Below are 13,476 nucleotides of genomic sequence, written 5' to 3'. Positions count from 1 at the left end.
ACTTAAAATGGCTAATTTTTCTCCTGTACAAAAGTAGACACTGAGGGTTGGCAGAGTGGTTCAAGTGGTAGAGCACCTGCTTAGCAAGCATGAAGCCCTGAGTTCAAATCCCAGTACTGCCCAAAAGAAAAAACTGTAGAAGTTGAATGAAGCAACAGAGCATATAATTTCTGCAATGAATTCGTCATTTTATCCTTTCCTGTTTGTCAGGAAAAAGCCCCAAGTTGCCTCCTAGCCATGGGTTATGTTTTCTTTCTCTGTAATTAAAATGTCTGTGGCACATTTCTAATCATCTTGTCACAAAGGAACATATTCTTTTTAATGACATCTTTTACACTTTTCAACATGGCTCCTAAAGGGCCATGTCTTGAAACTGTTACCTGTTTAACCTGCAAGCCATGGCTCCATATCCTTTCCAGCAGGTCACAGAGGCTGGCAATCAAGGTGTTCTCTTCTAAGCCTGTGATGTTTGCTTCTCCATGGCCCAGTTCCACTGCTTCATGTCCCATCTTTTCTACCAACATCCGTTTTGTCTGAAAACATCACATGTGGTCATAAATCACCACAGTCATGAAACTAAAACCAAAACCTAAGCCAGGCTTAGGATACATGGATTCCCTTCATCATAATTCTAACTGCAGATTTTTAATCACCTTGAAGAGAATGTCTTAATTTCTGTGGTCAACTTACTGCAGTAATACCATCTGTATTTTGTTATTATGTCAGAGAAATGGAGGTTCACTACGGATATAATATTTGTACAACATCCCCATGTAGAAAAAAAATGCTTATATAAAACAAAATTTCAAATTATAAACTTCTGTGACATTGAGGAATTAATTACTACAGACCTAGAAACTGGAACTCAGCCCTGCCACCACAACTTGCCCTCCATTGCTCCCAGTATTTTGGTATACTAAAGGTATCTGCACTTAGTTTGGCTGCACTCAGGCTGAAACCACAACAGAAATGGGCAGCTCTACATGTTTTGAGAAATTCCTAGTTTGTGAGTGAACCAGGACTTTTTCTCTTTCTTCTTCTTCTTCTTTTTCCTTCTTGTTCTCAAGTGTACACCAGAAAATGAAAATGAAATGGAAATCAGTTTTAGATATGTTAATTTGCATCACTTTTAGCTACTCTTATAGAAAATGAGAATCTAGCTTCTCTAGGCAGGGACCTTATCTATCTGATTCACCTCTATATGCTGATGCTGAAAATAATGCATTTATTGAGTATGAAGAGAAGTTACTCAGACATGACTGTCAAATAAGTAAAAGAAATTATTGTCTGAAATGATAATCTGAGTTTTGTCTATTTATATTGCTACTTCATATACACACAGGTGTCTGAGACAGACTAGTGTACAACACAGCTAAGATCTTTTTCCTTAAGCATATACACATGCATGCATGGGCACAGACAAGACTGTACAAACATAAATACACAGACACAAAAAGTGTGTTGCCTTTCACATAGGATGACAACATCACTGACATAACTTATGAGTGGCTTAACATTAATTCATGTTGGGATGGAGGACAGTGACAGATGAAAAGACAAGAAAAGACGAGCAATGGTGGCCCACGCCTGTAATCTTACCTACTTGGGAAGTTGAGATTGGGAGATTCATGGTTCGAGGCCAGTTCAGGCAAATAGTTCAAGAGACCTCATCTCAAAAATAATCAGAGGAAAATGGACTGGAGGTGTGGCTCAAGTGGTAGAGTGTCTGCTTTGCAAGTGCAAAGCCCTGAGTTCAAAACCCAGTTCCACCACAAAAAAAAAAAAAAAAAAAAAGCTGAGAAAATATATAAGTAGCGCTCCCATGTCATTGATGCTGCGGGGCATGAATCCATGGAAGGTCATGACCTCAATGAAGAGCACATGAGGTCCACGTCACTGTAAAAGTCTTCTTTCAGGGAAGCTATAGGCATGAATGGGGGTTGACTCATCTCATCTTACCCCACACATGGTATAAACATGAATGCACACTATCTAATATCAGTAATACATACCTTCATTCTGCATTCTTTCAATAAGCCTTCTACAAATTTGCAATTGGTCTGTGCAATCACTGCAGGAGAGAGGTCTGACAGTTTGGGTTGCCTCAGGTTTTTTCCTAAGCTTCGTGCCTCTTGCATATATTTCTAAAAATTAAGAGTATTTTTAATGCATAAACATCACATTTTCTTCTGTTCTACTTAGCCTTACACAAACAAATGCAGGAACAAGCAAGATGTAAAAAGACTGTAAGTATGTGTGCAACACGATTAAAGTTTTAGTGCATTCTGTAGCAAGCAGAGGACATTTGTACTCTCCTCTAAAACCTGTTAACTACTGTGAAAAGGAGGGTGACAGAAATCTCATTAAGTTAAAATTCACTCAAAGTGAGGTGCATTTTCATTTAGTTTAATCTGCTTATTAGGACTACCCAAAGCTGTATTAGTCAGGATCCTGGTTAGTACAAACAACTAGGAGTTTGGACTGCTAAGTTCAAGGTTCTGCAGAAACCCAGTGGTTCTCAGATCACTGGTTTCCTCCACTCCTCTCCCAACAAGAGAGACTTCACATCCCTCTAATATCATGGAACTGCTCTCCAGCTTAGCCCTGTGCTCTATTTAAGTCAGAACAGTAAAATTAGGAGCTCTAGAATCATGTTGCAACCAGTTTTGTGACTTGAGACATCTTAACTAATGTTTTTGCATCTCAGTTTAATGTTAATTGGGCATAAAATATGTCCATGTAGCTCACAAAAAAATAAGACTGTAGGATCATTCTGAAAAGCATGATGCAGTGGGCCTGCTGACTCAGATCTGTAATCCTACCAAACTGGTAGGCTAAGATTGGAAAATTGAGGTTCCAGGACAACCCATGCAAAAAACTTCATGACATCCCATCTCAAAGGAAAAAGCTGGGCTTGATGGCATGCAGCTGTCATCCTAGTTACCATGGGAAGTGTAAAACAGGAGGATTAAGGTTCAGGCTGGTCTGGGCTATGGGCCAAAAGTGAGACCATACCTAAAAAATATCCATAACAAAAAAGGGCTGGAGGTGTGACTTGGGTGGTAGAGCACATGCTTAGCAAGCTTGAAACTCTGAGTTCAAAGTCCAGTACTGAGGGGGAGGGTAGCATAGGTGCTCCAAATGCAAGTGGCCTCTTGTTTCTGTGACGTTTGATTAAGCCCCTCTCATGCCTTGTTCTAACATCAGGAGAAAGCGGAGTTTGTGGGGATTCTAAGGCACCACAGAATTTGGTTGGTGAATCCCCATTAAAAACAATCACTAACCCTGGCCAGTGCACAGCATGTGAGCATGTATGCTCATGCTCACTCATTTTCTCTCTGTCTCACCTACCTGAAAAACTTCACCTTGATACCTTATGTTTACATCAGGATCACGGGGCAGAATCTCTAGAAGATCCAAGTGTTTTAGGGCTACACTGCTTTAAATTATATAGTAAAACTCATTTTTTTTTTGGATGTGGAGAGACAGATATCACAAACCAGCATGTTTGTACATCTTCCCACAGCACATATGTGAAATCTCTCCTATTTCAGGGAGAGAATTTGATATTACAAGAGAAGATGTGTAAAATCCTCTGCATTCTTGAAATACAAGAGAATTTGCAGTTTAATGTATTTTCCCTCAGGAAGAAAACTAATCTGCTAAATCTGATTTAAAAAAATGAAAGAAATCCCACTGATTAGGGATTACTTGACTAGTTTATGCTACTTCTCAACTTTCATGACACAACACTAATGACACTGCAACATTAACAAAATCATGTTTATTTTCTAGTCTAATCATTTTAAGGAAGGAGTCAAAATCAAATGAATTCTGCAAGCATCAATTTCCATAGCACTTATACTTTTCTTCTTCAAATATTTTTTCAGAGAACTAAAGAAACTGGGAAAATTGGAATGAGAACCATTATCAGTGGGTAAGGAACAACTCACAGGAAGTGGCATAAGGGCTCTCCTTACAGCAAGAAGTGAGGTTGCATTCTTGAAAGATAAGAGAATTTGTAGTTTAGTATGTTTCTGCATAAGCAAAAATGGCAATGTCTTTACAGTGAACCTGGGATGATAAAAATGGCAGATGAAGCTGAGCAGGCAGTGCACAAGTCCTGGGGTAGAAGGTGAAGGAAGGAGGATTGTGAATTTGAAATAAGCCTGTGTTAGTAAGACCAGCCTGAGCTACATACATAGCAAGACCCTGTCTCAAAAAAAAAAACCCCAAGGCTGAGGATATAACTCACTGGTAAAGCACTTTGCCCAGCCTGTGAAAGGTCTTACATTTGAGCCTCACCACCAAGAAAGGAAAAAAAAAAAAAAAGGCAGCAAGAGAAAGAAATATTTTGAGATGAAAAATGGAAACAAGAAACCTTTCTCAAGAAGTTTTTTTTTTTAATTACATAGTCCATTTCTCTACAGAGAGAAGTAACCTTAGATTTCTATGCTCTTCTGTGTTTCTGTCAAAGACAAAAGCATTAAGCTGCCAGGAAATACAAGAAAATATCCCTCTCCCCTTTTTTTTTTTGGTGGCACTGGGTTTGAACTCAGGGACTCACAATTGTTAGGCAGGTGCTCCTACCACTTGAGCCACTTTGCCAGCCCTCTCCCTCTGTTTTTGAGACAGGTCTTCCTGCATAGCCCAAGACTGGCTTAGAACTGGGTATGTAGATCAACCTGGCCTCAAACTCACAATCCTCCTGCCTCCACCTCCCAAGTGCTGGGATTTTAAGTTTGTACTACCATGCCCAGATAGTATATCTTATTATTCAATAAACATTGGGCTAAGTGGTTATTAATACAGGTTTCTCCTAGCTTTCTAATAAATATCCTATCCCTTTAACTGGTGCTGAATTTGTGAAGAAAAGACCATTGTAAAATCAGCTAAATTTAAGCTAATGTCATAATGAGGGAAAAATACAAGCAAGAGTCCTAAGTTACTTGTGCCCTGAGGTGGACCATGGTTAGTGCATGATGATGTGCAGGGTTAGCAGGAAGAGACTCAGGCCTGGACACCATGAGTCCTAGGCTAGAAGCTCAGCTCTGCCTTTTTATGTCCATTTAACTTCTGGCAAGTCTCTCAAGAGTTCAGCTAAATTATGTCAAGTTGGATAAAATGACCTCAAAGGTTCCACTTAGCACTAACATTCTATGTTGATGACTGTACTTGCTGAAACAAAATGTAGTCCAGGAAAGTAAATTAAAATGCAGTAGAGACAAAATCTAGCAAGAGAAAGTTAAAATTCAAGTGCTTTTTACTTTTGAAAAAAATGTTTAAATAAGAGGAATTTGATATTCAACACATTTTTTCCCTTTTGTAAAAAAAGCAATTTGTGATTTGGTATAAAAAAAAAATTCCCATTGACTAGGGATTTGAATGTTAGTTTTACTGTCAACAGCATAGAATTGCTTGTGTTGCCACACACCAGAACAAAAAAGCATCAAACACAGAGAAAACAGAGAAGTAGAGAGTCTAAGTCACAGGTGATGAGAAGCACTCTGCACTGTCTGCACTCACACATGTGTATCATTCAAACCACACCAAAGATGAGACTGGGGAACATCTGGTGACACGCTCTCAAGGCAAAGGACATACCAGGCAGCACTCAGAGAAGGACTTTTTAGGAAGCCGTGCAGGAGGAGGTGGCCCCTGATCCCACTCCCAGAATGCCATGGAGTTCTGACAGACCAGAAGTTCCCCGGAAGGCTAAGAGGATGGAGAAGTGCCAAAGACAGAAAAGCAAAAAAGAAAAGGGGAGAGAGGGGGAGAGAGGGAGAGATGGAGAGAAGGAGAGAGGGAGAGAGGGAGGGAGGGAGGGGGAAGAGAGAGAGAAAGAGCGAGAGAAGCAATACAAGCATGCATATGATAAAATCATGGCAGAAGGGAGGGAGAAGAAAATAGTGGCAAAAGAAATGCACTGCAAGGGATGCAGTTCTGAACAGTGTTTAAAGTCATATAGGTATGAACACACTAACGAAAGTGACAGATGTTTAGAATGATGTTTTCTGTTTTATTTCTACACATTTCAGGTTAGAAAATAGTGAACAGTGTTTCTTATTGCATTTTTTTTATCACAAAATAACCAAAACTTACTTATAACTATTCAAATGTATAATTATGGGTTTATTTTTAAAGCATACAAATGAAGCACATTGATCTTTAAAAAAAAAATAGCTCATAAACTTCCTGAAAATGGTGTCAACCAGCCCAGGGCAAAGCATAGTAAGTAGCTCATTATTTACTAAGTTTAAATTATACTTGTAACTTAGACCCCTCTATGTTTCTTGGAAAGGTTTCTCCCAATAGGAGATCTACTGGTCCCAAATTTACCCTTACTTGATGTAGTACACAGAAAGACTTGTTTTAGAGCCCTAATTGGGATGTATTGAACTTACAAAAATGGAAAAAAAGTTGTTTTCTGCCACAAGTCCGTACAAAAGTCTTAATGTTTAAAAATATAACTGAACCATTTTTTAAAAGAATATGAGAGGACCTGCACAATGACACCTGCTGGCTGAGTAGGCCTAGCTCCTGGCTGTTGCAACATGGTATCTCAGGCAGGCACCCACATACCTCCCTCAAGTCGTTGTCCAGGCCAATGTGCTCAGAATGCTGGCGAAGGCGTTCTTTCCTGCGCTGTGTGGTGGCACTCCGACTCACCCAGCGACTGCAAAAATAACCACACCCAAGAGGGTGTAGATTAAGACAACCAACCAAATAAAAACAGGTGGTGTTCATTTTTAAAATAGAAGGAATAAGCTGTTCAACACTCAGTTCTTCTAAAAAGAAATAATGGCTTTATTAAAATATAATGAAAATACCATATAATTCACCAAAGTACATAACCCAATATATTTCATTATATTCACAGATAATGTGCAACCATCACCACGATCAGTATTTTTTTTAAAACTGTGGTTAGAGTAGAAAAAGTTAGATATATTTGTACATAATAACGAGTCAGACATTATTTGAGCTAGTCCCCCTCAGAGTCTATGGCCAACTTTTCATTTTACTCGCAGATACCATCACTCACCTGATGAGTGTAACACAAAACCTAACTCCTAAAACTTATTCTTGAACAACTAAACCACATAAATAGCTGATGAGCTTATACAATAAATACGGTGGATGTCTGTGACATGAAGGCCTGTGACAAAAAAGGTCAGTTAAGAGAATAAAATTTGTTCAGGGATTAAAGAAACTAGGGTTAATGGACAGGGTGGGCCAAATAAACAGAAAAATATGAAAAAGAATATAAACAGCAGCTAATGAATTTATAAGGAAACAAAATGTAAACAGCAGAACAACCCCCTTGGCAGGCAAAAGTAGAAAAACATTCTTTCCTGTATTAGAAGAGGTGTTAGGAAAAGAAAACGACAAAGATTAACTTATATAACTAGCTCTCACTATATGATTTGTGGGACAAAATACCCTATTTACATTTGTTTTCAAAACAGTGAAATGAGCACAGCTTAAGAAAATTACTATGGAGTCCATATCACTGGTCTTAAGTAATTAATTTATTCCTTGAATGACTGAACCTTGCTTACTGAGCATAATTTTACCAAAGATGATCATGTTGGCAGAAATATGAAAAGACTGCTTATTTGCTTCTTTCTTAGATACAGTATGTTAAATTCTCTCTAACAGTTGATCAACCATTTATAGTTACAAATCTCTCTACCCTGCAATTCATTCTGTCATCTTTTCTCTCCCAAACTGTAATTTACCTGAAAATGTAATGCTTAAGGCTAAGTGTAATTGGGAAACCTTGAAATTACACGTAAGGGTAAAAGCAAAAAAAATATGGCTATAAGATTTTGAAATTAAAATCCTCCCTTCTTAAGCACTCCCTACCTTCCTTTCCTGCTTTATTTGGTTTTTTTTAAGAGACAAGGTCTTGCTGTGTAGTACAGGCTGGCCTCAAGCTTATAATCCTCCCCTCAGCCTCCTGAGTGCTAGAATTACAGGCATGTACCCCTAAATTTCATGTTTATTTAAGAAGGGACAGCTAGCCACTAACAGGGGAAACAATGCAAAACAAAGTAAGCAATGTGAAATGTTCAGATCTCAAGTTACTTGCTTCTATCTTATAAGTACCACATTAAAGTACAACTTTGTAAACACTTGTATTAACTGTAGGATGGTTCTTTATTTTTTTAATTTTGCTGGGGATTGAACTCAGGGTCTCACCAATGCTAGGCAAGTACTCTACTACTAAGCTACATCTCTAGCTCCAAAAGGAGATTTCATTCCAAATACACAACTGTGTCACCTTTCTAATAAATCATCTTCTATGAGTATTCTCATTAAAATGGAGGAAGCCTATTCAAAGAGCTAAATCAGATATAGTTTCTTGCTAAAAATCCACAATTCTTTTTACTGGAAAGATTGTAAATAAAAAACAAAAGCAGCAATATATAACACTATAACTGCTTCCCTTAGTTCATATATACCTTTTCCCTATTAGAAATATCCTTAAGATATTGGGGTATCACGAGAGAGAGACACACTACTCAGAAGTCAACAGCCAAGGCAAAATTTACTTTTGCAGAAGTCCACTCAGGTTTTATCTCTAATGCAATGCTGTCTCCCCTGAATTGGGCAGGTTTTGGGTTCACAGTTTACATCATGGTTGGCTAAATGGAAAGAAGACATTGGAGGGAGCCTTAAAAACAAAGAAGTTTAAAAGTTCAAGGAAGCATAACTGTTTTAGATTTTCAGCTCCAGAACCAGGGCATCTAGTGGAATTTTGTCCAGCTGAGGATAACAACCCTTTGTTCTTAATAGAAACTTTTATCAGGTTAAGCAGAGTCCATGAAGCAAGCATATGGGAAGCAAGTTAGTGAGACTAACATTTTAACAGCGGTGGCTACTGATTAAATCCTTAAGACAGAAAAGACCCAACCTAAGCTGATTCTCACAGCCCTCCTTTGATGTGCCATCATGGTTACTTTCCCAGATATGGACCTAACTGAATTAATCATTCTGATTATTTCAGAAATAAATTTGAACAAACATCTTTAGTCAGCTAGGAAAATGTAAGGTTGTCATTTCTTTTAGGCTATTAAAAATAAGATATTAGCACTATGTACTTGAATACAAGGATACACACACACATGCACACACACACATATTCCCAGAAATACCTTACACCACACAATTTATTAAACCAACAGTTAACAACACATATTACAAAGATAATTTACTACGTTGTCCTTTTTATCCCAGTAAAGAGAACTATGGAAAGCATCTTGGGAAATAGACACCATACCGAGAATTCTACAATATAGCTTAACAGATTATCTAGGAAGGAACATCATACTTTCAAGCCATCTTTCAAGAGAGTCATATTTCTTAGGGCCATTTTGGTCAAGAGACAATTACACTTCTTTTTTATTCTCTCACTGATTCTCTACTTTCCTTCTGAAAATTCAGACGGCTCAGTGCAGTTCACTTAATTGTGGGTATTCAGTCTTACACTTCAGTCTTCTATTCCATTTTTTTGCCACTGCCTGGCTCCTTTACACTTTCCTTCTCTAAGCCTCTTTAATAAGGAGATTGCAGGTGCTGTAGGTTAGAGCGGTGCCCAAGGTTCCCAAGCTGGCTAGTGGTTAAGAGTAAAGTAAATTCTAGAATTGCTAATTTCCAATTGAAAGCTTGCTCTTTCCAACTTAGATCATATTCTCTATTAATACTTGCCTTTGCTTCCTTTCTCCTCCTAAACAACTTATTACTCACTTAACACTAGTAGTCACTTAAAAATCAAGATTTCCCTTCAAGTCAAACAGTATAATTGTTTTCCATTCTTTTTTTTGGGTGGTGCTGGGGATCAGGCCTTTGCAGATGTAATCAAATTAAGATGAGGTCATTAGGGTGGGCCCCAATCCAATATAACTATAGTGTTCTTATAAGAGAGGGGAAATGTGGACATAGACACAGAAAGAAGATGGTCATGAGAAAAGGGTACTGGAGACTGAACCCAGGGTCACACATGATAGAAAAGTGTGAATTATGCTATTATTATCAAGGAGCTACTAGGGTTACCAGAAGTTGGAAGAGAAAAGAAAAGATCATCCCCCAAAGACCTGGGGAAGAACAATGACCTTGCCGACACAACTTGATTTCAGATTCTTAGCTTCTAGATTCTGAGAGAATAATTTTTGTGTTTTAAAAGCTACCAAGTTTGTGGTACTTTGTTATGGCAGCCCCAGGAAAATAATACAGATGGTAAAAGTACAACTTTTTAAATTCCATTAGATTATTAGAAGAGTCATTTAAAACATGGCCATGGGTTTCATTCCCAGGACTGCAAGAAAATTAAAAAAAAAAAAAAACAGACTGGAGGTGTGGCTCAAGTGGAGGAATGCCTGCTTAGAAAGCACAAGGCCCTGAGTTCAATCCCCAGCATTGCAGAGAAAACAACAACAAACAACCACCAAAAATGTAGGTTTTTTTTTTTTTGCAGGGGGATGGAAATATAATGAAGGGAGTGAACTAGTTCAAAGTACACTGTATGCACGTATGGATTAATCACAATGAAACCCCTTTGTATTATAAAAGTATGCTAACTCAAAAATAAAATAAAAAGAAAAACAAATGTGAGTACTCCCAAGTGCAACTCTCCTTTGGAAAGAAAAACAAAACTCTAGTCTTTGAATTTTTTTACATGGCAGAATTAAAAGTTAAGTGCTCATATATAAAGTGTCAATCCATATTTCAAATAGATCAGTGTGGCTTTGAAAAAAGTAATCAGATAGCTAAGCTGTTTAATGGTTACAAATTGCCTGGCTAGAGCTGCAGACTATCCCATCCTTCATTCATGCCTTTAGCAACTTACTCAAGTGAAGTGAAGAATGTGCTTACTTGTTATTGGTTGGTCCTGATGCCAAGACATCGGATTGTAACTTTGGAAAGAACCCTTGCTCATATTTGCCTTGACCAATTTTCATATCAAGCAGATGTGGGTGGATTGCGGTGTGATCCATTTTCATCAGTCTTTGCTCAATTGATTGGGCTATAAATTAAATTTATAACACATTAGAGACATTCATTGCTAAGCCTTCAAAAATAATGCTTCTTCCACATATGCATGTACAAAAAACTCAATTATCCTTATACTCTGAAATAGTTTTACAAAGGCTCTCCAGAAATCAGTATAATGTAAGTAGAAGAAGCTTAATTTTAAGTAAATATTGAATGATTAATTTTCATATTTTCTGCAGGGCAGCAGGGTTGAAAAATCTATCAGTTAGTAGTGAAACAGTTTTCCTTAAGTGGAAAATTCTACAACCTTAACAAAAATATGGTTCTAAGTAGAACATTAAAGAAAATCATGGCAAATTTTCTGAGCTGAAAGATAACGTAAAGAGAAGCAAGAAACAAGTACAGTAGCCTAATTACTTTATTTCTTTGGACAAAGACCCATTAAATATTCCTGGTTCTCCATCTGTACAAACAAGGAACTGTGTGAAGTTTATACCACACTTCAGCAACAATTACATTCTCATTAGTAGCTGTCATTTAGGCGTGTTAATTAGAACAAGAGGGTAATGGAAAGAAATCAAATAAAAAAAATGTCCAGAGGATAAGAAACTGGCCTTTTGAAAAATAAAATAGATCTAAGTCAAAAGGTAAGAATTACTCAACATTTCTATTTTAAAACACCTTAAATTTGGGAGTGTTGGAGGTTGTCGTAAAGACCCAATAAAGTTATTTCTCTGGCAAAACAACCCTTAGTTTTAAGTAGCTTTACACACTGAATTTTCAAGAAAAAAATACGTATTTGAGAAGCACCACTAGGTCTTCAATCGTTTGCCTAGAGATTACTAAGAAGGGATAGTGAGCAGTAATTATAGAATACCTTGTGGAAACTGTGGAGATGTGTCTTACAAGAAGTAAGAAGGTAACTTTGCAGTTAATAGAATCCATTTATTTTGCTCCTTTTCATTGCCAGTAGACTGAGTCCTGCTAGTTAGTTCCCAGACATATTCTAAAGCTTTTGGGGGAGAAATGTGTCCATGACTACCTCCACTCTTATCAAAACATTACACTTAATGCCATTTGATATCCCATCATAGAATGGCCCCATACAAGCCAGCTGTTTGTGTTTGATGTGGAACTAAGGGAGGTTGTATGGAAGTTACTGCTGTTCTCCATGACTTAAACTTCAAAATGTTACAGATATGCTTTAAGTTCCCCTAATTTTAACTCATAACATATTAATTTATGCAAAATCTTGAATTTCACTATTTTATTTTACTTTTTTTTTTTTTTTTTTTGGATGAGACTGAGGTTTTAAATCAGGGCTTCATGCTTGTACTCTACCGCCAGAGCCACAACTCTAGTCTTATTTCAGGAACTACCTGCTGTGCTCTACCTAGAACCATAATCCTCCCAATCTCAGCCTCCAAGTAGCTAGGATTAGAGGTGTGAGCCACCAGCACCCAGAAAATTTCATTATATTTTCATGCATAATTTGTAACTTCTCTTGAAACATAGTCTATATGTTCTATGCTGGGCAAAAGGATCCCATGTTTTCATGTGAAATGACATTTAATTTTCAACAATGCCCCCTGATCCGCCATAATCCTATTTATACTCTCTATGCTTCCTAATATTTGTAAAACATAATTAATGGATAGTTTAAGACAACTTAACGCCTAGTTTCATAGTGTGAAATTCTCAGAAGTCCATCAATTTTATGTCTGTGAAGTACTACAAAATTGCATCTCTGCCAATGAGTGCTTCTGTTTACACAAAAGGAAAAGATGCTTCAGTTTTTCCATTTGATTTTAAATGACAAAGAAATCCACTGGCTACTGTTCTCTTTCACTTGGGAACTTTTTAAGAAACAAAAATCATGATTCATAATGAATTACTCTAGGGTTTATATTTAAAACTGCTACAGGGAGCATAAGCCAACGTTACTTTTTAGAGACTGTATCAACAGTGAATACTGAACATTCAGAAATGATCAAATGCCTGCTATAAGAGGTCAGAGTTCTTTTGTTAGACTTTCAAGAGTTTGTGACAATACTGATTTTTGGTCATGGATAAGGAAAAAGAAAACTGTATTACTATCCATTTCTTGTCTTTCTGAACAGGAATTATGAGGTCTGATGCCACAATACCAACAGCAAATAGCCTGTACCTAAGAAGTTCACCTGCAAAACAAAATTCTGTTTGGTTAGCGTGCGCGCGCACACACACACACACACACACACACACACACACACCCATAGACAAAACCCAATACCCAATAAAAATCCCATGGGGGAAAGAAGGAAGGGGCTCAAAAAAATAGTATTGATGGTGTGAATTTGATCCAAGCACATTATATGCATGTTGTAAATATCACATTGAAACCCCTTTGTACAATTAATTTGTGCTAAGAAAAATTAGATAAAAAATCTAATGTCAACAGCACCCCAATCTCTGTTTTTTTGGGGGGCTTGGAAGAGG

The 13,476-nt window shown here is 37.4% G+C and overlaps 1 protein-coding gene across 6 annotated transcripts in view; it reads right to left on the bottom strand.

Annotated features, from left to right (window-relative positions):
- Dennd5b (DENN domain containing 5B) overlaps nucleotides 1-13,476 on the bottom strand; it is a 156,547-nt gene that overhangs the window by 41,900 nt on the left and 101,171 nt on the right. For all 6 annotated transcript variants that reach the window (XM_074083011.1, XM_020178139.2, XM_020178137.2 and 3 more), the window contains 4 exons: nucleotides 10,879-11,029; nucleotides 6,583-6,676; nucleotides 2,013-2,144; nucleotides 381-533 (listed from right to left, as the gene is read on the bottom strand). In XM_074083011.1, coding sequence (XP_073939112.1) covers nucleotides 381-533; nucleotides 2,013-2,144; nucleotides 6,583-6,676; nucleotides 10,879-11,029 — 530 coding nt within the window. The remainder of the gene's footprint in view (nucleotides 1-380; nucleotides 534-2,012; nucleotides 2,145-6,582; nucleotides 6,677-10,878; nucleotides 11,030-13,476) is intronic.

This window comes from Castor canadensis, chromosome 8, assembly GCF_047511655.1.
Source record: "Castor canadensis chromosome 8, mCasCan1.hap1v2, whole genome shotgun sequence".
Taxonomy (NCBI): domain Eukaryota; kingdom Metazoa; phylum Chordata; class Mammalia; order Rodentia; family Castoridae; genus Castor; species Castor canadensis.
This window is presented reverse-complemented; position numbering and strand designations above follow the sequence as displayed.